The following is a 27,476-nucleotide window of genomic DNA, read 5'->3' as shown; positions in this document are numbered from 1 at the left end:
AAGGGTTAAGGGTGATCAAAATGAATACAAATAAGTTGTATGCAGCTTAAAATCCACAGTTATTAAATATAATGCATTCCTCACAAGCATTCATGACCATGTCCCCTCTGATTTCAGGCTTCCAGTCGTCCCAGGAGGTCTCGAAGCCCTCGGCGAAGCGGATGCAGAAGTTCTTGAAGTGGCCTTTGCTCACCAGGGACTCTGACGAGCAGGCGGTGATCAGCGTGCTCTCGATGGTCAGCACCATGGCTGAGCCCGTGTCAAAGTCTATGCTGTGGTTGGCCTGGCAGAGGAGCAGGGAGAGGGGGGGTTAACCAGGCCTCAAGAGTGGGGAGGGAGTACATGGAAGAAGGAAAAAAACCCTCCATTTGTTTCGAAAAAAAAAGCCAGAATAAGCTGGTAACACTTCACTCTACTGTACTGTATATCAGTTCGGCATCAAAGCATCACGGCCATAAATACTCAAAATTCTTCTGATGGCGTAATAGTATTTTTACTAAATACATTCTGCTCCTGTCAAGACACCAATGAGTGAAGTGTTCCCAAGCTTTTCCCTTTGTTAGAATATGTTTAATTGCAGGATCGAGGGAAACATGTGCCATGAATTTCTCAATGGTCCTAAAATAGGGGTCTGATTATCATCCCAGTTATAATCATGACTGGAGGCTGGTAAGGCTCCTAACTAATACATGTTACGTTATAAGGGCTTGGACAAAATAAGGAATATGTTTGACTCATGTTAACGGGCACAGACTGTGATGCACTGGAAATGAATTATTGTGTCGTGTTACTCTATATCATGTGTACAGCAGATAATAGTTATCGTTTAAATCTAATTATGTTTGCCATATAGAGATGACTTCCTTTTAAAATTAGGTGGTCTAGACTCCTATCATAGACTTGAATATGCTACATTTGAGTAAGTATGCTATAGTCAAGTTATAGTTTTGAATCGCACTATCCAAATTGGACTGTATGAGGAGTTCATTCAAATAAGGCATGTGAAAAGTGCAAAATGGTTGTGTTTACGATATGACTACAGGAGGCTTATTTGTGGGTCTCACCAAAAATAAAGACTTCCAATAGGTCTTTTGCTTCAACTTTGTCAGTGTTCGTGCCCAAATAATAGTACTAATAAATATTGCACTCCTTGCAATTTGAATATTGCACTTGACCATATTGCAATTTCAATGACATTTTGATACGTTTTGCAGCCGTATCTGTTATTATTACTGAGTGAAAATCAGACCACAGTTTTGGAAAGATCCAGGTCTTTTCTAAACATTTTCTTTCAGAAGAATAGACAGAGTCTGCCATTTTTGCATTAGATTTGACATTACTGTATGTATGCAATTTCATGGCAGTCTCTGAAAGATTAGATCAAAAAATGCTCATTCCATTTTAGCAACACATAGAAAATAGTGAGGATACCAACTAGCATAACTTTTTCCAGTATGAAGTAATTACACAGCCCAGACACCAACTTCAGCTTCATTAGTTTCCATTTTTTAAACAGAGAGCACTCGTGATGCAGTGTACAGTAAATCATTGTCCCACAACAAGCCATCACAGGAGATGTAATAAATCGTAGGTTACTTTTCGTGCATTTTTATGGCCGCCTACTGATGAGCTGGCCCCAGCTTCAGAGTGGATGCCCTCCGTAGCTGCTACTTGTCCTCTCTATGGAAATAAGTGTGACATAACAGCTGGTGTATCTTGTCTCTATGGAAATACTGTAGTATAGCAGAGTATGTAGAAAAACAAGACAACCGATACAAACCATTCATTAATATCCAGTGTTTCCCCTAGGAAGTGTGTGTAACATTTGAAAAATAAATAAATATATATAAATAATTAAAAAACACCTTTTGCAATGTTTGAAGACTACAGAAACTCAGTTTGATGAATCCAAAAAAGAGAAGCAAATTATCAATATTTTAAGTGATTGAGTAATGAAGGTGTGTGTGTGTGTTGGGGGCAGATTAATGGACATTCTGCCCACTTATAGCTAAGGTAGGGGAAACACTGATATTGAAACTTTTTAGAGAAGAATTGTTCTTTCATTGTGTCTTAAGAAAAATATGCTAAAAAAATAATGCTTTTAGTTAGAATTTGCTTACCAATAAACTGGTTCACACTGGTTAAACTTTGGTAGTTGTTATGTGCATTTCATATGCTAAATTGCACCATGATTGAGGTGCAGGAATGAGTCATAAAACCAGGGAATTAGTTAACATTTGCCACTTCAAGTCAACAGTTGTTTTGGTAAGATGCCTGAAATAAGATCTGTGGTTAAAACAAGCTGATGAGATTTGCATTTTATGATCTATGACATGAAATACGTGGGTAAATACCCCATTTGTAAATGTCCGAAGCTTCTATATGTTTTAAAACGACCCTTGCTGTTGACTAAATGTCATCATTTCAACCTTAGCCGCCTTTAGCTTAGCGGTGGTGAGGTGAAGTCATTCCTTTGTGATATAGTTTGTTTTTAGCCTAATGTTAGTTTTTCACTTCTAGCAATTGCATTTACGCTTCAATTAAGACTTTTCGTATGTAGAAAAAACGAGATGTTGGTTAGATTCCCAAAAGAATATCTGTGGTTATCAAATTTAAAGACACTTCTTGTTTGTTGTACGACATCAAATATGTCAGTAAACACCCCACTGGTGGATATCTGAAGCTTCTTTGTGTCATAAACATGGTGGTTGCTAACAATTGCTAAATGAGACTTCTAAACATCATCAGGCCGAACATTAGCTGCTTTTAGCTTAGCGGTGGTGACCTTAAGCCGATAGCATGTACACCTCAACTATTATAAAAGTAGTGTTAATATGTGGAGATTATCCTGCTGAACAAAACGTATAAGTATTATAAATATGTGTTTGCTGCAATATTAAAAATCCATTGGAAAAATCCCTTCGGCTTTTGTCAATGAGATGCTAACTTTTTGTTCGGCCTACAAAAATGTGTCATCCCTGCACCACTTTGCAAACCATGGCTTTCAATATTACGGTGAAACGGTGCTAAAAATGTAACCATGGTATTTTAATGCCAATCAAAAATACTCAAAAAGTTGTTAGCCTTCTGATTACACTGTTTAATTTTAATTTAATTTCATTAAACATTAAATGACATATGTAAATGTGAACTTTGAACAGAATAACCTTGAAGCCAAGTGATTGCAACCCTGCTATAGAGTGGTGCAGTGATGAGGTTCTTTTGACCCTTAGGCAGAGTCCTGCACGGGTCCGATTTTCAAGACCTGCTCCCGCCCTGCACCAGCAATGTGCAATACCGAACCCGCCCCCCGCACATATTGCCAATTAGTTCCGCAACCCTACCCGGCGGCACAAGATCCGCAACCCGACCCGAACCCGCATATATATGAGCCGTGAAAACATGCAATTATTAACATGCAACACCCGCGACCCGACCCGCATCATCTTTGTTTTACCCAGAACCGAACCCGGAAAAAAGCATTTGAAAAAACACCACCCGGGAATCACTTTTTTTGCGGGTCACCCATCGGGTGATGCAGGACTCTGCCCTGCGGTTAGCATCACAAGGGCTCCTTCAACAAAAAGCAATGAGATTTCCCCATTACATATTTCCATTGGATTTCATAATATTCAGGAAATAAAATCACATATGTATATATGTATACTTACATGTTTTGTTCAGATGGATAATCTTCAAATATATTAAACGCTTTTATATAATTGAAGCGTAAATGCAACTGCCAGTTGTAAATAATTAAGGCAATGCTATAAACAAACTACCTCATGATTGCATGACTTTATGTTACCACCGCTAAGCTAAAAGCAACTAATGTTTGGTTTAGAAGTCTTATTTAGCCCTTCATTAGCAACTGCTATTTTTAAGAAGTGTTGGATATTTACCACTGGGGTATTAATAACCGATATATTTGATGTCGTAGCATTCTTTTTTTTATATATATAGTATGCTTGTCTAAACCACAGAACTTATCTCAGGAACCAAGAACAAAAACTCACTTCTAATGGAGGGAACCTGGAAGTGCTGAAATGCTAAATCAGGTTGAGGACTCATTCCAGCACCGCTCTGTTGTTTATACAATTAGCAACTTACCTATATGTACATGGAAATGTACTTATATAGTGCAAATGTCAAAATGTTACAGATCCTAAAGGCGGTTTTGCAGATTACCTGGGAGGTGTTGGTGATGGGGAGGCAGATGCCCAGGTCGTTGACGGTCAGCTGCAGGAAGAGGGTGCTGAAGGCCTGGGCGGAGGTCTGCTGAATGCCCGGCAGCTTGTCCACCACCTCTTTAGTGGCCATGTGGATGTCCTTGTTGAGTGCCAGACGCTGCTCGTTCCAGTTGTCGTACGCCGCCTTGTAATTCAGCCAGAAGAGCACAGCTGCAGGAGGGCACACAGGTGGGTGGAAAATAACTTAGAAGTTACATCCAGAAAGTAGTGTAAACAAGTCTCATTAGATTTAGAGACGTTAGGTCGGTAGGTTGTTATTTGTCGTCTGTGAAAATTCAATTCCATCACTCAACGGACCAGTGTGTCGGTAGAATACTTCATGGAAACTGCGGGCAGTGTCATAATTGGTAACCAACAAACAAATGGAGTTCCTTGGACACATTAAAAAATAACAAACTAGAAAACATTTTGCTAAGGTACACAGGATAACATTTGATAGCAAAAGAGTATTTCTTTTTTTCAGCCATGTATTGTAAATAAAAAATTAGCTTATTTTTTTCAATTGGTCAAGTATTGAGTTGCCGCTAAACAAGCTACAATGTAATCCTATAGGGCAGGGGTTTTCAAAGTGTGGGTAGGTGAGCCTCCCCTCAGAGAACATAAGAACAGCCGCGCCCCCCCTCCCAATTATTATTGCTGTTATTATTATTATTATTATTATTGTTGTTGTTGCTATAATGCAGAGGTATTCAATTGCATTTCAAAGAGGTCCAGTAAGAGAAAATGTAATTAAATGCTCTGTTTTCGCTGTCTACCTTCCGCCATTTGAAATTACTCCGACTGTTTCTCTCCTCTTGTCGTGTCTCTGTGTGTGTTTGAATCTATCGTGCTGACTGCACCGATTTGATTGGCTGAGTAGCGTCACCTCCTTAAAACATTAAACAATAACTTTTTAAACCTTTTTATTTTTATGTTTTAAACATATTGTATAAAACTCCCCCACTACTTGGACTATTCCTTGCACCCCTCTAGAATAAGCCTGAATGGTCTCTACCAAATTGCATCAGTAACGTACACTTGTTATTATAACAAGATCGCAAGGACACTGGTAGCGATCGGAAAATTGAGTTTTGTTCAGTTTGTGTGTTGTGGAACATGCGTGTCCGTGCATGAAAATATACCACACACCCAATTACAATTGCATGTTCAATTCACTACCCTCGAAGTTAATACAGTTGTTAAAGTTGGAACAGCCTGTGGACGGCCGTTCTTCTTTGCATGTCAGTCGCCGACACCTTCTTACCGAGGACAGGCACATCTAGCTGCAGCACGACCCGTATATTTCCGCACGCCGTGTTCTCAAGAAATATTTTTTTCATTTTCAACATGGTGGATAAATCCTTATATGCTCCCGGTAACACACTGAACGTCAACTTTGCATCCTTATTACACTCACCCCTACTTTAGTGGGAACAATGAGTCTGCGTCTTTGATGCACACAGGAATAAACGCAGATCATCCTCTGGCTGCAGCCTTGACTGGTACTTGCTTTTGATCAAAGTCCATGCGGAAAACCTGCACTAACACAGGTAGGTGGAGGTGAAGGGAATGAGCACTTTTCCAGCCTTTTTGGCGAGGTGGGGGAACTCGGTCTCCACAGACAGCCACAAGTGGGCAAGTGTCACTTTACTCGTCTTTTTCTCGTTCTTTTGTGTCTCACGCTGCGCCTCCCCTGAAGCTCTCTGGCGCCCCCCAGGGGAGGCCTCACACTTTGCTATAGGGTATTTACGCACCTTCAATGAACATCGACTAGATACTACACTTGGTAATACTAATGGTCTGACAACTTAATGGAAAGGATTCTACTCAGAAATATAATGTTTTCTTTCAACTTGTCACTTGATTCGTAGTTTGTTTGTTATTGTGTCTTACTATGCTTAAAGAGGCCCTCTTATGTTTTTTTTAATTAATTAATTAACATTTCCTGTAGTGTGTTCTATAGGTTTTTGTGCATGTAAATGGTCTGCAAAGGCCAAAATCCCAAAGTTCCCTCCAGAGGGAGCCGGGCCAGCTAACCAATCAGAGCAAACAGGGCTCTGGTTTCAGACAGAGGGTGATATAGAGAAAAACTGAAACTAACCTCTGTCAAACGCCACTGGCTGGGCGAAAACGATGGGCCTGTTGAGCGTGATGAGCACGGCCTCCTTGTCCGAGGAGCCGCTGATCTCTTCCTGCAGAGCGTTCCGCAGACCGATTCGCGTTCGGAAGTACGCCACCTGGTGGAAGTCTGAGCCAGCTTCCTCATACACCTGTGAAGTGAAGAGAGGAAGTGCGTCACGCTGAGAACTATGACAGTATAATCAAGCCCAAGAGGATCATCTCCACATATTAACACCATGTTGGGATTTTGTATTTTAAAGAATTTCCAAAACAGATTTGTTTGGTTGAGTTCCTCTTAAAAAACTCATACCATGATCATTTTAATATAGTTCAGTGATAATGTGAATAATAAATAGGTTTTTTTCACCAATTCGTACCTAATGTTTGAACTGTTCTGTAAACGCTAATGTAAGATGGGAACTCCGTACACAATCAACATACACATTTTACTTCACTAACAAGAGGCTGATCTGTACCTGGTGCTTGACTATCTGTCCCAGAGCCAGGTGGAGATCCACTTGGCACTTCCCGAACAGCTTCAGGTAGCTGCTGCTGCCCCCGGGCTGAGCCTTGCACTGGATCCTGTTGGACAGCTCTAGCTCGATGAGGCCGGTCTCAAAGCGCACAGCACGCATGGAAGGAGTGGTGGCTGTCATCTGGATCCCCTGGGAGCGAGAACATAACATTCAGAAAACACATCAAAACTTAACTTAAAGTGGACCTATCATGCTATATTTGAATAATATAGTGTAGGACCATACCTATATAAGGCATATTTATACTTTTTATTTTTCAAAATACCAAACAGATCATGCATTTTAGCCATTCCTCATTTCGATCAATTTAACAGTCTTTTCATAGGCTGATTCTGTGAGAACAGCACCATCTACAGGCCTGGCATATGTACTACAGCATCTCCAGCGCTTTCGAACGGCAATGTCCGTGGCTGTCTCCTCCTGATTGGTGGAGTTGGCCCAATAGCCGTAGCGCCACTTCTGTGACGTCACAGAAGTGTTCAAATCTGTATCAGTCTGTATCAGATCCGTTGCAGCCCCCTTTTAAGAGATTTGGGTATGGAGGAAAATAGAGAGGGTTGTGTTTTCTGACACTTGGTGAGTTCCCTGGAAAAACGGGGACACATATTCATGTATAAAAGACGTACAAAAGTGCATTTTGCATGATAGGTCACCTTTAAAAGTTTCAATAATACTAAAATCTCTAGAGAGAAACACTTTTTTTGTAAATGTAGGAACTTAAAAGGTTTGGATCCAAAATGTGAATGTGAATTATCTACGATGTTTGCTTTTAAAAATTCAACTAATGTTAACTGTTGTTCTCAGAAGTACAAGCTTTGTCTGGGCTGAAGGTTTGAGGTGTCTTTGATTTTAAAGTTGAAAGACAGAGAACAAGAGATACCTTGAACATGAGGCTGAGAGAATAAAGCAGGATTTTTGGCTTGTCTGCGTCTGCGGAGGTGTCGGGCTCGTTCCACAGCGGGATGGGCTGTTCTCCTCCTGTACGCATAGAGAGAAAACAAGTCAGCCTCACAGGTCCACACACTGCTGTGAACAGGCTAGGGGAGTAACTGATTACATGTAATGGGGTGATGTATCTAGAGGCAAAAAAAAGATAGCTGTATTCCCTTAGTGTTGCTTAAAAAAGATGTTATTAGATATTGTTACATTTAAAACGAAATGGGGATAAGTAGCAGGATAACATAAATCAATATATTACGATCACAAGATTACACCTCACAACACTTGACAAGTTTTTTATTTTCTTTGTTGAGAGGACATACTATGCTCAGTTTCAGGTTTACATTTGTATTTGTAGCCTCTGCAGTGAAATATTCAGATGCTTTAATGTTCAAAAAGGTTGTTATTTCTCATCCTGCCTGTAGCATCTCTTTTCACCCTCTGTCTGAAACCAGAGCCCAGTCTGCTCTGATTGGTTAGCTGGTCGGCTCTGTTGTGATTGGTTAACTGCTTAGAGATGTCCCGACCCTTAGCCTATTACGATTACAATGTGTTGGAGCAATAGCCAATAGAAACGTGTAATGTCACTATGTATGTGTGTGTGTGGGAGGGAACACAGGGATTTTAGCCTTTGCACAAAACCTAATTAACGCACTACAGGAAAGTGAAAACCCCCCAGAACACATTAGGGTCACCCTCCCAGGTTGTGAAGAGCTCCATAATGTGTGATAAAGGGAGATTATGTTGTCTGAGTACCTGTGTATGTGGCCTGAATGGCTACCACACACCGTTTTCATTATACTTTCCCGTAAAAAGGCTTAGTTTTCTCTCCTGGGCAATTACATCGATGAAGCTTAGCGAGATAAACAAATGAATATCAATACCGTTGTGGGAAGACTGAATGCCTTGGGCATTGTGTGGTGAGGAAAGCAATATTTCCCATCGACTTATATAGCAGCTGTAGGCTACACAATATTGTCAGGAACAATCGGATGTTTAGGATTAGATTAACTTTATTGATCTTAAGAGGAAAACTGGGCCATTCCAGCAGCAAATAAATGGATGCAGTTTTGTACAGGTTTCACTTTTTGTCTGTTAAGATAAGTGTGTTGTTCAGACAGTACCTGAGACCTTCTGAATGACCTCGTTGACCTCCTTCATGAAGACCTTCTGCAGGAACACCAGGTGGTTGAGCAGGTCTGTGGTCAGGTTGTGCTCGAATGATCCGATCTGCAAATCAAAGAAGAGAAGTTCAAATCAGCTGCTTTGTTAATCCATCTAACAGCCTTTTACAGAAGAAATATGCCTGTAAACAAAGTCAATTGAAAGGGGCAAGAGACACGTTTCTCCCTGCCAACAAAAAAAAAAGTATATAAACAAAATAAATTATAATAAGAATGGGCAAAATATATAAAAATAAACATAATACGTTGTAAAAAAAATATGAATTTAAACATAAGATAAGTTAAAATGTGCATGAAGTAATTGATTAATATGTAATAACAGTAATGACTGCTGCAGAGTGTCCCAGAACAAAAGGCGGTCAAACCTTCAGCACTAAAGACAACGGTCAGACTTTTGTTGCCTAGCAGAAGAGGGGCTCAGTTAGCTTCTCCTAAGTCTCCTGGCATTCCACTGTGAAGCCTCTCTCCTTCTTACCTCGGCTACACAGCGCAGGTAGTTGCCCTGCAGGTAGTTCCCTTGCTTTGCTGGGAAGTCGTCGGGGGCCCAGCCCTGGTCCGAGTGGCTCTCGTGGTCCTCCATGATGTACTCCCCTGACATGGTGACCGGAGGCAGGGTGAGGCTGGCTGAGGGAGGCATGGTGGACATGTCCACCGGGGACACTTTGGACTGGAAGCAAAGCTTGTGGTTCGGCAACTCGAAGGTGAAGCTGGTTTGTGCCCCTAAAACAAGAAAGCATAATTAGTAAAGCGAATATTGACTCTTCTGCCATTGCTATAGAGCGGTGGAGTCCTAACATCCGGAAACTAGTTAGCTTTGTACCGCTTCTGGTTCTCTCATCTCAAAGTCAACCTTTTTTAAACGTGTTGGTTTGACGTTTAGACGGAAAAAATAAGTAAGTGGTTAAAACAAGATGAAGAGATTTACCTTGTTAAAAATCTGTCAGTAAATACCTATACTGGTGAATGTCCGAAGCCTCTTTGTGTCATAAAAACTGCGGTTTCTACCAAAAACGATGAGACTGAGACTACTGAGGCTACTTGACATCATTACGCAGAACAGGATTCAGCCTATTTGACCATGATGTAGTTTGTTTGTAGCCTATCGTTAGATTTTTAATTCTGGTTATTCCATTTACGCTTCAAAAATCATACAAGTGCTGTTAATCTGTTGAAATTGTTCTGCAAATCCTCCGGGGTGGGCTTACAAAAATACGTCAAAATACTCGTGTATTCTCTAAAAGTGGCTGCCCTCCCAGATACCACCACTGTTCGCCATACCCTATTTCTCATTCTGGGTATTATATGCCTCAAAGTCAATTTTTAACAATAATGGGGACAACATTTAATGTGTGATGGTATGTGAAATCTGTCTTTTCTTTACGTCATTGTGGGAATCAATGTGAGGGATCCTCTCACACACTCACCTGTCATGCCATGGCTCTTCATGCGGCCCATCTTGTACTCGGCTTTCAGTGAGGGCAGCAGGGCGGCCCCGATGGTGATGCCGTCCATCATAGCGCTGAACTTGAGCACGATGGGCTTCTTCTCCAGGCCTTCGGGGAGCTGAGGGAACTCGTTAGCTTCCACGGGGGTCTGATTGATGCTGGATGCTTTTTCAGAGGGTTGCGGAATGGGGGTGTCTTCCCTATTAGGAGGTTGACTGTGAGGGGGGGAAAAACACATTATTTAAAAGGGTTGACTTTGAAAATATGGAGGTGGTGCTCTATCAAGCAACTGTTGCTATGTTATTTTCTGGGCAGGATTTGCTATTGCGTCAGTAACAAACTGAATACTATAGCATTGATTTAGTTACTTGTGCATCGGTGTATGGGTTTGTGTGTGTGTGTGTGTGTGTGTGTGTGTGTGTGTGTGTGTGTGTGTGTGTGTGTGTGTGTGTGTGTGTGTGTGTGTGTGTGTGTGTGTGGTTGTGTGTTTTTTTATTATCACTGGTTCATCTTCCTGTGAACATCAAATGATAGCAAAAGTTGTTTAATATCCTTAGCATACCTACAACTCTATAAATATATTAACATAATTCACACTATTACCATGGAAACAGACCACATGCAGGCTTTGAAAGCAGTTAACTGGCAACACTGTGAATGTGCTGCAGGAACCCGTTACTTATGGAGATGAAAGACTTCTTATGAGGTTGTTATGAAGTGTACATCACACACTAATGGCAGTAGTGTGTCGCATGATGGATGCATGCAGGGATTTGAATATAGTTACAGGTCAAATATTTAAGAGTCCGCTTTTAATTGCTTTGAACCCTTTTACATCTCCCTTTAAAAAGTAGCTCACATGTCCTTATAGGGGGAAATCTGACATTATAAATTATTTTAATTTCCATTTTGACTAACGGCATGTTATGTTCTGTATAATAAACATAAGAGGGATTTTTTCACAATCAACAACATAAGTTTGGATGAATTCTGTCAAATATATAATACAGCAGAAATGAACTTAGTAGACTACAGGGACATGTATAGAGTGGTGCAGGAATGAGTCCTCAAACCCAGAAATGATCAAATTTGACAACTTCTGGTTTGCTCGTCTCCAAGCCAACCGCTTTATATGATTATGTTTATATATGCCTGAAATAAGGTCTGTGGGCAACCTAGGATGAAGAGATATTAACGTTTTAATCTAGGACATAAACAAAATACCCCCACACAATGTCTGAAGTGCCTATTTGTCATAAAAATATCGTTTGCAAACAAGTCACTAAATGAGACTTCTAAACGCCATTACGTTGAACATTAGCCGCCTTAAGCTTGGTGGTGGTGATGCGTAGTCATGCAACCTTGATGTAGTTTGTTTATATCTTATCGTAAGCTTTTTGCTTCTGGTAATTGCATTTACGCTTCAAAAAATCCCAAAGGTAGTGCTAATTTGTGGATGGATGAATGTGAGGGATTATCCTGATGATGAAAACATATAAGTATCATGAATGTGCATTTGCCATAGATCTTATTGTCTGTAATATTCCAAAATACAATGGAAAATCCCTTTGCTTTTTGTAGAGGGAGCCCTAGCAATTCTAACTTCTGGGCTGGACCACTCTATCTGGGCTGGACCACTCTATCTGCCCCTTAGGGCAAACTGGGCCAATCTGGTGGAAATAGGAACACCCTCCAATTTGAGCCAGAGTTCTAGATTGAAAGACTGGGTATAATAAAATGCATGATTTCATGCTGCTATGGCCATGGGATCAAGTTGTGTGGTTTTGATGTGTCTAAGTTACTGGGGACATTTTTATCGCTAAATGTCTGAGATTATGGTTACCCACTATATTATAGACTATTTTATAGAGGTTGGACTTTCAAAATGTAATAAAACTAAACAAAAGGAAACCTGACATACTTGTAAAAACAAATGTCATGTTCAAAGCCATAGGGTAAGGGCTAGCCATAAACCTGTCTACTGTACCTACTGAGGCCCAAGGCTTACTAGCTTTTAATGAGACGTTAAAGACAGATATAAAAAGAGGACGTACGCATTGGATGGCTGGCGGATGAGGTCAGAAATCTGTTTGGAGAGCTGGTGGGAGCTGCGAACCATCATGCTGTGCAGCGTGGCCGGGTGCTGGGGGATGTTGATGATGATGGCCCCCACTTTGAAGACGGCTGCGTTGTTGGTTCTCAGTCCTCGCTGGGCGCTGTACAGGGCCTGGGACTTGGCGATGTTGCATTTGACCACGGTTCTGAAAAAATTGAATTAATTTCAAAGAGGTGAAATAAAAAACCTTCGGCAGGTGAAGTTGACATATGAATGGATTCAGTGGAATTATTGAGAAGACATCAAACAGTAAGACACCATGCAGATTCAGGACAGCATTCGCTTTCCTGGGCATTCGCAATCAGAACGGTGACACATGTTCCACTATGAATGAAGGTAATGAATGGTACACGTTCGATACGGCCAAAATGCAAAGCAATACTGAAATATACTAATAACACTGGTATATCATTCAGAAATATCAGAATGCTTGAAAGATTTTTCAGTATTTTGGCAGACTGGAAATTTTACCCATATTTCATTATGTTTTCCTATTTCAATAACCCCCCAAAAAATGTACATATGTTTTTGTAAATTACAATGTGAAAACATTGCATATTCCACACATATATAAAAGAAAATATATGACTAAAGTATCATTTGATTATATATGTTTTGGTTTCTAGTACAGTAGGTGGAACGTTGCTATATACACACACACAGTTATATGGAAGAGAATAAAGGCTACATGTAAAACAAGTATCACCGTAAGTTCTGACCAAAAGTGTTTTTTTAGGTTGGATACAAAAGCAAGAATTCTGAAAAAAGTTTGAAGTTCTTAGAATAAAATCTGAAAAAAAAGTCAGAATTTGGAATTTAAATCAGAGTTCTGAGAAAAAAGTCAGAATTCTAAGGAAAAGGTCAATTCTGAGATTAAAGTCAGAGTTCTGAGAATAAAGCCAGAACTCGTTGACAATTTTAGAATAAAGTAAGAATTCTGAGATTGAAGTATGAATTCTGAGAGAAAAGTTGAAATTCTGAAGAAAAAGGTAAATTACGAGATTAAAGTCCAGAATTCTGAAATTGAAGTCAGAATTCTAACTTATCATTTTGACAATTCTGACTTTAATCTCAGAACCCAAAAAAAGAAATCACTTTTGATCGGAACTCAATACATGTTTTTCATGTGGCCCTAATTGACTTCCGTAGAGTTACTAAGGGGAGTCGTGAGAAAATGTTCAGTGCAAATACACACGGATGAAGGGGACTAAGACAAATATAGGATGTAAAATCAGGGCAGCTGTGTTTCCATTGACAAATGGATGTGAGCCCTGAATGGTAGCAATAACATACAGAAACTCTTGTTTAGCTGTGCTGGTGGGAGATGTTGGGAAATCCTCCAGTCTATGCAAGTAGTTTGAAGAAAAAGAAAAGTAAAAACAAAAAGGAGAAGAAAAGCAGAAGAAAGTTTGAAACAGTTCAGAGACACCATCAACTGAAAAAAAAGTTTTATTCAAGCCATTTCAAAAGGAAAATGTGGTTTGCTCTATCTCATCATGTCATAATTGTGACTTCATCTTGTAATAATAACTTTCAATCACAACATTTGAGCGACTTTTTATATCCATTTTGACTATTTATCTCATCATTGAGACATAATCTCATATTTATGACTTTTTATCTCATTATTTTGGACTCATCTCATAAAAACTCTTAAATGTCATATTCTCAAGTTATTCCGTCAAAATTATGACGTTTTATTTTATAATCAGGACGTAATCTCAATTAGATTCGTATCTTCTAATTCAGACTTTTTATCTAACAATTACTACTTTGTATCGCTTAATTATAACTTTGTATCTCCTAGTTGGATCTTTCTATCTGACACGATCTGATAGTTATGACTTAGTAATTAACTTATTAGGCTGTTGATTGATAAAGAACTTACATTCTAACCACAATAAAAGGAGCCTTCAAGGATAACCACAGTTACATTTTTTTGCCAGAAAACTGCATCTGGATTTTGAAGAAAAAGTCTGCCATCATTGCAGATACAATTCTTTAGCAGGGACCCGACAGACTTTATTGGAGACTGTTGTTGAATATTGACTTACTATGTCTTAGTCATTCATTTACGTTGATCATTCTTATATACATCTGAATGTGGGACAGTTTAACACATCAGTAGCAACTACAAAGCACCAAGTAAAACATGTAAAGACACAAGTGCAGTTGAGGGCACACAGTATGAAAATAGGATTAAGTGTTAGTTTTATATTCACAGTGTCTGTTAAATAGAAGATGAAAAAAAGCTTCTTATTGAAGCAGCAGTAGAAACTGAATCATAGCAGCGTGGAGATGCATCAGTCTGTCTCCGTGCATGACTACAAGGCTTATAACTTCATTAGGGTGCTTATGTTTTGAGGAAATTGCTCGCTGTGAAAACAAAAACTACTCTTAACATTTCCCAGCTGCGAAGGACTCTGTAATTGGCTCACGCTGAGCGGCAACGCTTGTGGAAAACACTGCATCCGCTCTTTAGATGACACTTACTAAGGAAGTCGACAATAAAGCATCTATGTGCAAGTTCTGTTGCTGTGTTCTTATATAAGTTGAGATATTCTTCTTTGACAACACTCACTATTTAGATACCTCTTGTTTGGGTATCTTAAATAAGGCAATACAATAATACTTTTTGAGCTGAGAAGTTCAAAATCCTTCCCGCAGGTAAATCCAATAGTTGATGTATTTTTGAAACATAGTTAAAAAAAAAAAAAATGATTTCAAACTTCAGAAAGCAAGGTTTTGGAGGAATACACTGTTAAAAATGATCGGTAAACTTTCTTCTCAAAGCATTTCTTCCAAGATGAGACAAACACTTGGTGGTGCAGGAATGAGTCTTAAAACTTGGAAATGAGTTAGCATTTCATCACTTTTGGTTCCTTTGTCTTGAAGTTGACATGTTTCTGAACGTGTTATTGGTTAGATGCCTGAAAAAAGGTTTGTGGTTTACACAAGCTGAAGATATTCTCAAGTTGTTTTCTACAACATGAAAATGTCAGTAATTACCCCACTCATGAATGTCTGAAGCTTCTACGCGTCTTGAAACGGTTGTTGCTAACAAGTGGCTTAACGAGACCACTAAACCTCATCACGCTAAACATTCCAAGCATGCGATTGTGATGTAGTTAGTTATAGAATTAGGTTAGCTTTCTACTTTGATTTATGGTTAAAAGATATGTTATTGTCAATATTTTCCTGCTGAAGAAAATGTGTAAGTATCATAATTGTTTGCCAGAGATTTGTTTCCTGAAATATTCTGAAAAGCCATCGCTGCACCACTCTTAAAAGAGACGTTAAAGAGAAATTGTACGTACTGGATGTCGGGGGTTATGCCCTCCAGGAGAACAATGTTTACCCCCCCAATGTGAGCAGAGGCACACGTCTCTGTCATCTTCTGGTGCAGGATATCTGTGGACAAAAAAATGAAAAGAAAGATTACATCAAACAGATTTCACTTTGAATCAGAATTGCTATCTGCCAGACAGAAATGAAATGATTTTTTTTGCCGATTGCTTTAGAATGTATATCTTAAAACTCCTGAAAAGAAGAATATATGGTTAAAACAATTCAAGGCCAAAGTCTACAGATGTTGTTTATTAAAATGGAATTCATCCAAAAGACTCATTTTCGAATTATTCAAAAGCTTCATCGTCATCGCAGAGGCGCGGGAAGGTATTTTGAGTGGGGGTGCTGAGGTGCTGGACTCCAGTGAACACTATTACGGGCACTATAGAGCACGCACAAAAAAACTCCCCACACGCAAACACACAGTACACCCGCGACTGTTACAATGAAGGCTCGATAATCAGCTCACGGCATATAGACAGGGGTAAAGTGCTATTTTTTACGAGTGGAGAGCGGACCTCACCTCCTCTAGGGGGGTCCGGGGGGATGCTCCCCCGGGAAGATTTTTTTTAAATATTGAAGTTAAAAGCATCAATCTGGTGCACTTTGAGAGCAACTTTAAGAGATCTATGGATACATCTCTCAACACCCAGATGAAACACAACTGTAAGCAGATGTTCTTTTTCTTTATGGATATTTTACAAATCACTCCCCTTTCAAACTGTATTCTTGTTTTACTGCCATATAGTATTTCATAACTGTTTTTCCTTTATTCTCTTATTTTTTTTATAACTATTATGATCATATGAAGGTGTGCCGCGGAAATAATCTTTTGAATAATTTTTGACCAAACCGTTTGAGACCCACTGAGATAACTTAGACTAATGTTAACTATCTAAACACTCAGAGAGTCCTTTAGCTCACCTGAGCCTCTCAGTCTGAGAGGAGAGCTCTCCTCCAGCTTGTTGTGGAACAAACAGCTCCGGATGTCCGTTAGTGCAGCTAGCTAACCAGATGCTAACAACACGGTCCCTGCTGCTGGCACCGGTCCCTCTCTCTCTCCCCCTCTCTCACACACACTAAATGCGCTATTTCCGCACACACACAGAGCCGCGAGCTTGAATGACACAAGCACACTTTTATTTCCATGCAACTCTCTGATTGGTCTGGTTTCTTGCCTCTGTTGCATTCACTGAACACGGGAAATGACAGTCCTGCCGTCCTTTCTAGTGTCTTGATGAGATTCACGTAAAGCACGGTTAATGTATTATATTATTGAGGTAGAATTGTCCGGGGCTACAGAAAAAACATTCGGGGCAGGCCAAAATATTATTTTACCAACAATGTGGAATTTATTGGCTACATATTACACAGATTATGCACAGTGGGAGCAGCAATAACCGTCAAATAATAATTCAGACAGGGGAGCTCCACACCCCCTGCCTGCCGCTAGGGGGTGCTGCAGCGCCCTCAGCACCCCCCTTCCCGCGCCCATGTCATACAGTACGCAACAAGGCTACAGCTTGGCATTGGCCATGAACATCTTAAGTCCCAGGATCCTCCAACAATAACTTTAACATTCAAACAAAGGCATTAAAGGGAGGAAAATAATACTGAATTATAAATAATTGTGCAAGTAAGGAGAAGAGTTAGGTATATTAACTCTGTTAGAATAAACTGTGATGTGATCCAACAAATGAATGGACATTATGGTTACGGTCGAATTGTCAGCATTCGGAGAAAAGCTCAGAATTCAGAAAAAATAAATTAAAAAAATCACAGTAAAAGTTTCTCTGACTTTAATCTCAGAATTCTTACTTTTTCTCAGAACTCTTCTGTACGTTACCAATATCAAGGTATTTGGTCCAAAATATCATGATATTTGATATAATCCATATTTCCCATCACTACTTAAGACTACACAAAAAACACAGGGCTTTTTTCTTTACACACCAGGGAATTGAAGGTAAGTACAACTATTTCCGATGAGCACCCACACATATCTCCGCCTCACCTTTCATCTTCTCCTTCAGTGTGAAGCTTCCGTGGATCTTCTTGAGCTCCGCCTCCATGGTGAGCCCTCCGATGTCGGCCTCTAAGTGTGTGCGGTTCACCATGCCGATGCCGAACACGATGAGCGTGACGTGCTGCGGCTCGGAGCTCACCAGGCTGCGCCGCCGCCCCCCTGAGCCCGGGGGCTTGTTGGGGGTGGAGTTGTCCTGCTGCTCGTTCTCAAAGATCACTTTACAGAACGGCTCAGAGGGCCGGCGGCCACCTTCTGCAAGCATAAGAAGTTTGGTAAATACACATGAAGAAGAGATTTAAAAGAATAACTCAGTTCAGGATCAAGTGCTTGTTGTTGTAATACTTATTTTGGCCACAATGGGTAAAAGTGCACTATTTATATAAAGCATTTTTTATTTTCCCTTAAAGTCGATTCATCCCTTCCGTTTAGTTTTTACACTTCATCCCGTCACCTCTGTTTGCCACAAAATAAGTACTATTGTTTATAAGAGTAATCTTCTTAAAATGTATTATTCGTTCTCTTGATACAAAAACTATCTGCTAACATGAGGCTATTTTGGACCTGTGACAATTACTGTACTGTAGTTTAAAACATAACTGAGCAAGGTTTAGTCCCACAGGAACTCATTCTGTCATCGTATCAACGTGTCCCACTACTACAGGCTCCTCTCATAGTTAATGAAGCCCTCAGGGAGTTGTTGCATCTACAGCAGCAAAAGGTATTATCAGGAAACATTGACTGAAGGTAAGTACAACTATTTCCGATGAGCTCCCACACAGATCTCCGCCTCACCAAAAAAAAAAAAAAAAATAGAGCGAAAAGGAAGTAGAGAACCACATGTGTATGATTCATATACATTACTGTGGTAAAAGACAACTTTTTAACTTCTCCTGTCCCTTGTGTTTCAAGTGTTCACTGTAGAAGTTGTCGCAAAGACTAACATTAAGGTTTCTGTTTTTCTCAGCGTCTACTATAGGCGACAGATATTGTCAGGTCAGGGAAAAGGTAAGGAATATATTTAGATATATTATCCAACCATCCATGCATCCATCATCTGCCGCTCATCCGCTAAGTCAGTGCTTCTCAAAGTGTGGTCCGCGGACCACTGGTGGTCCGTGAGCGCCCCCTAGTGGTCCGTGAGTATATTGGTACAATTTCACATTTGAAATAAATAAATACATTTAAGTTTTCCGCACTCTCGCGGGAATATCTCCGCAATGGAGCGAGGTTAAGTTTCACTTTCGATTGCATGATATAGCCCAGTGCAACACCTTCATCACACATGTTGCCACTTGTTTGTACCATTTTCAGGCGATTTTTAATCTCTTCTAGAAAAACGATGTGTTTTTTGATATTTGTGGAGTTAGGTGGTCTGCGAGTGTTTTTGTATTGGTTAAGTGGTCCTTGGTATGAAAAAGTTTGAGAAACACTGCGCTAAGTGTATGTATGTAAACATCAGCTGAATGACATGTAATGGCATATATTGTTTGTAGTGGTAGATGCTTTGGAGAAGAGTTTAAAACACTCCACAGCATTGCATTTTGTTTTTCATGGCGTTGTGCCATAATAGAGCCTTCATTATCCCAGGCTATGGTACCTAGTGGCACACAGATTTGAAGAGTGAAAGTGAAGCTTACTGGGAACCAAGCTAAATGCCAATGGTGTCTTTTTACTACATTACGCTATGCAATCAACATATACTTGATCAATTATAAAGGTTAAGTAGTAAAAAAATGTAATGTAGACTATGATTCAGCTTTAAAAATGTTGTTTTTCACCCAACAAAATAATGCTATTCATCATCTGTGGACTATTTTCATCCACACAGCATGAAATGGGACAAAATAGGTTGTGAGGAATCAGATCATATTAGATTGTCAATGTAGTTATTTGAAATATCCTTAACTCTGTACTATATATATATATTATTATTATTATTTTGTAATGTCATCTCCTTCATGTGTCTCCTGCCTGTATTTAATAGAAATAAATCAGTTTTTTGCCATTTAAACTAAGAGCACATTATTATTATTATCATTATTATTATGATTATCGTTACCATTATTAATGGAACATAGAGTATTAAATGCATAATTGCATGCAACATACCAGCAACTGAGAACTGACTTTTGTGTAGGTAGCATGCGTACAATGACACATGAAATGTATGAGTATAAAGACGAATGCATAGTATTTCTAGAGTAGGATCAATAAAGTGGTCGTAAAACAGTAAAAAGGCGTACTTCAGGTTGGAGAGGAGGAAAGGAGGAAGAGGGAGGAGAAAATAAAGATTTGAAAGCAATAGAAGGAAGAAGAGAAGTCACAAAGAACAACAACAATTTGTTCAAAACATAAGGAGATCAATTAAGCTATAAACTGTAGTTGTGCCCAGTGAAGCAGAATGGAAATACATAGAGGGACACCAGGAAGAGGATGAGTGGCCAGGGCCGACTCCCACCTGACAGACAGTTCTCTGGGGAGCTCTTCTCCAGGATGCCGGTGGGGTCGGAGATGAGGGAGTAGAAGTTGAGCAGCTTGTACATGTTCTGCCAACACTCTGCCGACGGCTCGCTCTGCTCCGACACTGTGATGGAGTCCGAGTCGTCCATCTGGATGGCCATGTGGTCGGCCACGTCACGAGAGCCCTTCCTCGACACCTGAACACAACACTCCACGTTACGAACAAGTAGAAATGTCACAGCTGTTTTCCAGGAGCCACTTACTGCCAGACAAGCTGATAAATATTGACATACACATCTTTATTAGCTTGTCACTGAATTTGACTAGAGTGGAAATCCCAGAATAGTCCTCCATCTGCCTTACGGTATTTTGGTTTTACTTGAGAAGATAACATTTTGTGGCTCTGTGGATTGCGTCTATAAAAATGTCAGCGCTTGATAGTTCATTTTGACAGCTTTTAAAATCTCCCCTGAATAGCAGAGGATAATATTTATTTAATTAGTATTTCATACACTATTATAAACTGTTACTTAAGGTTGTTTATTTATTTGTTTAGTTATGTAATCATTAATCTGTCTTATTTTCCTGTATGGGCTCATTTGTCAGTTTCAAATGTGAAATATTAATAACCTTTAAAATCTCCCTCCCCCCGTCCCCCAAATAACAGACGACTATTATTTACTGATATAGTATTTGTAATCGATTCTCATAAACGTACTTAAGTTTATAGATTTTGAATACCTTTTATTTATTCATACATTTTTTCACCTATCTATTTGTAATGGTTTTTATTGTGATAGATAATATGAATAGCCTTTAAAACTCCCTGCCGAATAGCAGAGGACTTTTTATTTATTTATTTATTTATTAAATAAATAAATTCAGGGACTGGTCAGCTTTCTGTCACCAGAGTTAGAACTAAACATAGAGAAGCAGCGTTCAGTTATTATGCTCAAACTATCTGGAACAAACTTCCAGAAACCTGCAGGTCCGCTGCAACTCTGACTACTTTTAAATCCAGGCTGAAGACTTTTCTTTTTGCCGCTGCTTTTAATTGAGCTATTCATATCTTAAACTGCACTGTAACTTTTATTCACGTATATGTTTCTTTTAATATCTTGGCTTTTTAATGACTGTTTTTAAATGCCATTTTGTCGCTGGTTTTAATTGATATATTCAGGCTTATTTATTTTTAAGGTTAAAGTCCCCTACGTGTATTGGGGTTAAAGTCCGCCCGTAGGTAGTTAAGTCATTATTGGGGTTAAAGTCCCCTCGTAGGTGGTTAAAGTCCCCTACATGTGCCGTTTCGGTTTCAAGACCCTGGTTCGCGGGGGACACCAAAGAAATCCTAGAAAAGGCAAATTAAACTTAACTAATGTGCATTTATAAAAAAGATGAATAGTTTTGGCGAAAACTAAAAAAGTACCATGGGGTACAGGAATCCGTTTTGGTTTGAAGACCCTGGTTCACGGAGGATACCACAAAAAGTCCTAAAAAGACAAGGTAAACTTAACTATGTGCATTTAAAAATAAAAAAGAGGAATAGTTTCGGCAAAAACTAAAAGGTACCAGGGGGGTTCGTTGCATTAAACACTTGAAATAACTAAAGGATACGTTAAACAAGAAAGTAGAAAGAAAGGGAGGTCATAGAAAACTATTTATTCTAAAAGGTTAGCAATGATTGAGAGTCAGACCTAAACATTTCAGATGTGTGTATCTCACACTGCACTTTAACTGTAATTCATGTATCTTTGCTTTTAAATGAGTGTTTTTAAATGTCATTTCATAATATGTTTCTTAATGTCTTTCATTTTTGTAAAGCAATTTGAATTGCCTTGTGTTGAAATGTGCTATATAAATAAATGCGCCTTGCCTACATGGAATCAATTTATTTTGTATTTATCTATAATTCAAATTGCAATGCAGGGGGTGCAGGGGATGGGTGGGGTGTGGGTAGGGTTAGTGTATAAATACATGTCACATCATGGAGCTGAGGGGTAAATATCTGAATCATTTCTCTTTTCATTGCTCTACTGTTTACTGTCCTGAGTCAGGTAATGAAGACCCGCTGAACTCGTGACATTAACTCCAGTGAGCAGGAAAGTGACTCAGTCCTTCTGCAGAGAGATTTCATGGTTTATATTTCTCGAAGGTGTTGTGGCATCTGATACCTTGTCTACTTTGATATAAATCCCTTCACTTCAAAGCAACAAGTTTGACGTACATGTTCCAACTGTCAGGAGAAAAGAAAACTTCCCCTGTGAGAAGTCAAACAGAGCTGCAGAGAAGACTCTACCCCGACAGCTGACACTGTTCCCGTCTTACTATCTACTGGCTCCCTCTACAGTTTGAGTGAAGAAAAGTTTCAGAATGATATTCCTGATGCTACTAAACAAGTGTGAAGGACTGGACAGGTTGAATAATTGAGAGCATTTACCACTATCTGAGAAAGAATTTCCCTAAAGTCCTCGGGGAGATACTTGGCTGTTCCAACTTTTAAAAAAACGCAAATTATGCAATTTAGGAGTTTAACTACATTTCTAATTTCTTTTGGTGGCAAAACGATTTGGAAAACAAAGCTATTCTTATTATAAAAATAAAAACTCACTTTCTTACATAAGTTATAGGTAAAAATGCAACAAAGAAACAAAAGTAAAAAATAAAATAATAGGAGAACAAAATTGTTCTAACTATATGGGGCTTGAAATTGTTATTTTTTTCAGCATTTCAATTATGAAGATAGACAAAAAATCCGATGGACTTTTTCAAAATATCTGGCATTTTATAAATCCAACGATTTACCAATTAATTGAGAAAATGATCTGCAGTTGAATCCAAAATAGAAGTAATTCAGCGAGTTTCAGCCTAATTTCTTTTTTTCCTGTTGCCACGTAGCCAATATCAAAATGGAGCATGAACAATTTGAAAGTCTAAACACTCACTACGAACATAGGGTTATGCAATTTTGCTGAAAGTTGACATCTTTAAACGTATGGTCACCTTTGAGACTTAAAACTCCCAAAAATAAATCTGAAAGCACTTTATCATGTTTTTTATCTGAATTTGACTAATGGGCAACTAATAGCATTATGAATGCAGTTTCTGAGATTGTAGACTTGTATATCTTTTGTTATTAACACGTTATGTTTTGAATCTATAAATACTAATATACTCCATTGTGTACTAGTTGTGTACAGATGAAGAATGTTTGATTTTATTGAAATGTATTTGAGCCTTATTTAACCCTTTTGTTATATTCACAAATGATTGTAATATTATTCCTTTTTTCAATAATTTTCCCATTTTTGTTTGACTCAAAAGCAACTGTGTGCTGTTGCAAATGTTTATCATAAGAATGTAAAATTGAAATACATTTTTAAAACATGTTTCTCGACCATGATCACCTTGGAGGTGCGTCGCTCCGATCTTCCCAGGGAGGTGCGTCCTCTCGGCTCCCTTCTCCCCAGCGTGTCCATGCCTGACGGAGGTCCATTGGCCGGTAAACCCCCGGCGCCGCCTGCCCCCCCTCCCCCTGCCCCTCCTCCCCCCACGCCTCTCTTGCTCCTCAGTGTTTGCGTCCCACTGCGCCCCGCCCCGTTGATGCTTCCCCGGGAGCTGCGGCTGAAGTCCGTCGACCTGAAGTGTCGGTACGGCCGCGCCTTGAAGGTGGGGGTGGGGGAGGCGGAGCCGGCGGTGTAGCGGCTCAGCTTGATGTCCGTCTGCGTGGCCTTGATGTCGTCGATCATGGTGCTGAACTGGTGGATGAGGCGCACCAGGGCCATGTCCACCCGCTGGCTGATGGCCTGGCAGGCAGTGGTGAAGTCGCAGTGGAAGGTGTTGTAGTGGCGGCGGTTCAGGTCGTGGAAGGACAGCGGGGCCGCGGTGGGGCCCTGAGGAGCGCTCGTCGACTTCTCCATCACCACCGCGTTCAGGCTGAACGTCTCGATGAGCAGCGCCGGCTTGAACTCCAGCGGGGGGAGGTTCACCATTCCTTGTCTGAGGACAGAGGAAGGGAGAGGGTTGTGTGTGTGTGTGTGTGTGTGTGTGTGTGTGTGTGTGTGTGTGTGTGTGTGTGTGTGTGTGTGTGTGTGTGTGTGTGTGTGTGTGTGTGTGTGTGTGGTTGTGTGTTTTTTTATTATCACTGGTTCATCTTCCTGTGAACATCAAATGATAGCAACAGTTGTTTAAGGGGGATAAGGGCGAATAGAGTGAAGATGTATTTTCGTAGGCAGACCTGGAAGTAAACATCTCAAGGGTTCCGACAAAATCCAATGATATCCACTGGATTTTGCAGTGCTGGAAAAGGTTCTAACTGTGGCCAAAATATACTTGCACATTTTGTTCAGCGGATTGTATGGTAGATGTTTTATCTCAAGTAAAAAGCTAATGTTAGGCTGAACTAGCTACTATATGATCTTATGACTTCAAGTCACCACCGCTAAACTAAAGGCAGCTAATGTTCACCGTGATGGAGCTAATCAGTCTCATTTTGCAACATAGCAACCGCCTTTTAAAGACACATAGAAGTGTCAGTGAGCTATTAACTGACGGAACAAAACGTGAACATCTTTTAAGCTTAAAAATCATGCAGCCCTTCATTCTATATTATGGTGAAATCAACAAGTTAGGAAAAACATGTTAACTAATTTCCTGATAATGGGTTATTGTTATCAATAAATAAATACATATATAACAATATGATGACACTGCAGTCTTATTGTTGATTTATTGTCAGGATTTATTTTACCCACTGAATATTGTGTTTTTTTCCAAATCAGTTTAGCTACTGCCTAGGGTTGATCGTACCTCCTGGATCTTTTGTTCTTCCGCTCTTTGGAGGTGTCTGAGTCCACGATGTCTGCCCGGAGACACTCCAGGTTTCCAGAAAAAGACAGATGCTCTCCAAAGTACATCTTGTAGCTGAGAGGAGTGGCGTCCTGGGCCTGGATGCCTGTGTAGCTCAGCAAAGGCTTGAAAACCACCTGAGGGGGGAAACGGAGATCAAGACACACATAAGATACATGTTTTCTCAGATTGTCCAGATTATACCACCCGGGAAGATAAACATGAATCAATGCAAGACAAAGGATATGTAAAGAGTACACTCAAATATGCGAAGAGCAAATTCACTGTTTTTAGCAACAATTATTAGTTTTTCCACCTAGCATAGGTTACATTATTAACATAACATCATTAGCATTGGTGGAATGTAAATTAAGCACATTTACCCAAGTATTGTATTTTAAGTCCAATTTTGAGGAACTGGAATGGTTTTACTATATTTTGTTCTAAAACAGAGTAAATGTTTCCCCCGGGATTATTTACTAATGTGATGTTTGTTTTTTTGTACCTTCCTCATTTAAATTCTAATGTTTGTATAAATATTTGCATTCCATTGTTGATGTTCACAGCACCTGAGCGTCGGCCAGCTGGACAGCGGCCGGGCACTGGTTCCCCTCCTCGATGTCAGCCATGTCGTCCTGGCTGGTGCTGTGCTGAGAATGCTGGGACTGCGTCCCGTCCAGGGTGTTCTGGTCGCTGGACAGCACCGTGTTGAAGTCTGAGGCAGAGGGGATTGTGGGTAGGTTGCACGCCCCACCTGCAGGTGTAGAAGAGATGATTAGGATACATGTGGTGTGAGCTGGAGCTGATGCTGTGTGATGTCTGCAGGACGAGTTCACCCCAGAACACATGAGTGGCTCAGGGTTTTAATATAGATCTTTACTGTTAATACAGGGTTGGGCCATATGGATTCAATCATATCATTATATTTTGGATCAAATACCTCAAAATTGTTTATAATTCCTACCTTAGAGTGCAATACACTGAAACTGTACTTATTTCACAATTACAATCTTTATAAACCACTGCATATTTTGTAATATACACACATTTTTACATTTCTACTGTTAAATATTGTAGAATGGCCATACTATTCATTTATCTTCTTATGTTTGTGGAATATTCTTATTGTATTTTATTTCACAATTTCATTTAAATGTATGATTATATAAATATTATATATATATATATATATATATATATATATATATTCTATTTTCAAATATTTTATTTTTTATTGCACATTTGTATCAAGCTATTTGGGTTAATACGATTTTTTTTAAATTGTATTATAGCTTTCATTGCACATTTTATTTAACTTCATATTTTAATATGAACATTTTACATTTTAATGTAGCTATATTTTATTTTAAAATATATTTGTATTGCCTACGTTTATTACAAATTAAATAACAAATAAATAAATATAGAAAAAAGATATATACTCCCTATATTTAATAATATATGTCACAAAAGCCTCATTCTGATTTGATTAATTTTGCAAAACAAAATTCTAGGGTGGACTGTTGGGTCTTCATGTTATGCAGCCTCTAAAACCTTGACAATGACACATAAGGAAATGATACGGATGCATCAGCCAGCGCGATGGTTACATGAGCAGCAGAGAGTGAGCAGAGTGCCTCAGGGTGAACCACTTTACCTCTCCGCCTCCTTAAAAACACAGATGTTAGAGTGAATTAAATGGAAGGCAGGCGTCACATTTAACTGAGCGTAAAGAGGAACTTTATGGCCATTTTATGCACAATTTGGAAGTGTAAACATCTCATTCCTTGAATGTGTCTGTATGCTTTGCTGCCAATGACTGACACCTAGGTGGGGAGATAACGGCAGCACTTATCATCATGGGCTCATATCCAGCCGTTTTTCATGAAACATAATTGCACCCACACATCAGCTAAACTGTGCAGGTAAGATGCATCTTCACAGAGATCAAGTGACTCAGAAAATGAGAGGAAGTACAGATGAGCAGAGGCTTCGTAGATTCTAGGTTGCTAAAATCACCTCAAATGCACTGGTTCCTAAATAATGTTTGGAAGGAGCAGTGATGTGCAGTGAGCGAACAGCACAACTGTACCCATCCATCACAGGCTGCAGGCCTGAACTACAGTCAGAGAGTTTAACACGCTACACATCCACTCTTTTGATATCATTACACACATTTTAAAGTACATGTGGGGTACCATGTGTTCATTTTAACGCAATTTTCAAT

General features: G+C 39.5%; 1 protein-coding gene across 1 annotated transcript in view; it reads right to left on the bottom strand.

Annotated features, from left to right (window-relative positions):
* kiaa1109 (KIAA1109) overlaps positions 1 to 27,476 on the bottom strand; it is a 149,251-nt gene that overhangs the window by 51,949 nt on the left and 69,826 nt on the right. Inside the window, exons 46-61 of the mRNA XM_079692224.1 lie at positions 25,819 to 26,003; positions 25,211 to 25,386; positions 23,809 to 24,400; positions 20,403 to 20,601; positions 17,933 to 18,196; positions 15,888 to 15,981; positions 13,864 to 13,914; positions 12,509 to 12,715; positions 10,434 to 10,669; positions 9,485 to 9,729; positions 8,950 to 9,055; positions 7,767 to 7,864; positions 6,827 to 7,015; positions 6,331 to 6,499; positions 4,189 to 4,400; positions 85 to 283 (exon numbers count right to left, since the gene is read on the bottom strand). Coding sequence (XP_079548350.1) covers positions 85 to 283; positions 4,189 to 4,400; positions 6,331 to 6,499; positions 6,827 to 7,015; positions 7,767 to 7,864; positions 8,950 to 9,055; positions 9,485 to 9,729; positions 10,434 to 10,669; positions 12,509 to 12,715; positions 13,864 to 13,914; positions 15,888 to 15,981; positions 17,933 to 18,196; positions 20,403 to 20,601; positions 23,809 to 24,400; positions 25,211 to 25,386; positions 25,819 to 26,003 — 3,222 coding nt within the window. The remainder of the gene's footprint in view (positions 1 to 84; positions 284 to 4,188; positions 4,401 to 6,330; positions 6,500 to 6,826; positions 7,016 to 7,766; positions 7,865 to 8,949; positions 9,056 to 9,484; positions 9,730 to 10,433; positions 10,670 to 12,508; positions 12,716 to 13,863; positions 13,915 to 15,887; positions 15,982 to 17,932; positions 18,197 to 20,402; positions 20,602 to 23,808; positions 24,401 to 25,210; positions 25,387 to 25,818; positions 26,004 to 27,476) is intronic.

Source organism: Notothenia rossii, assembly GCF_949606895.1.
Source record: "Notothenia rossii genome assembly, chromosome: 7".
Classification (NCBI taxonomy): Eukaryota; Metazoa; Chordata; class Actinopteri; order Perciformes; family Nototheniidae; genus Notothenia; species Notothenia rossii.
The sequence above is the reverse complement of the archived record's forward strand: the minus strand, read 5'-3'. Positions and strand labels throughout refer to the sequence as shown.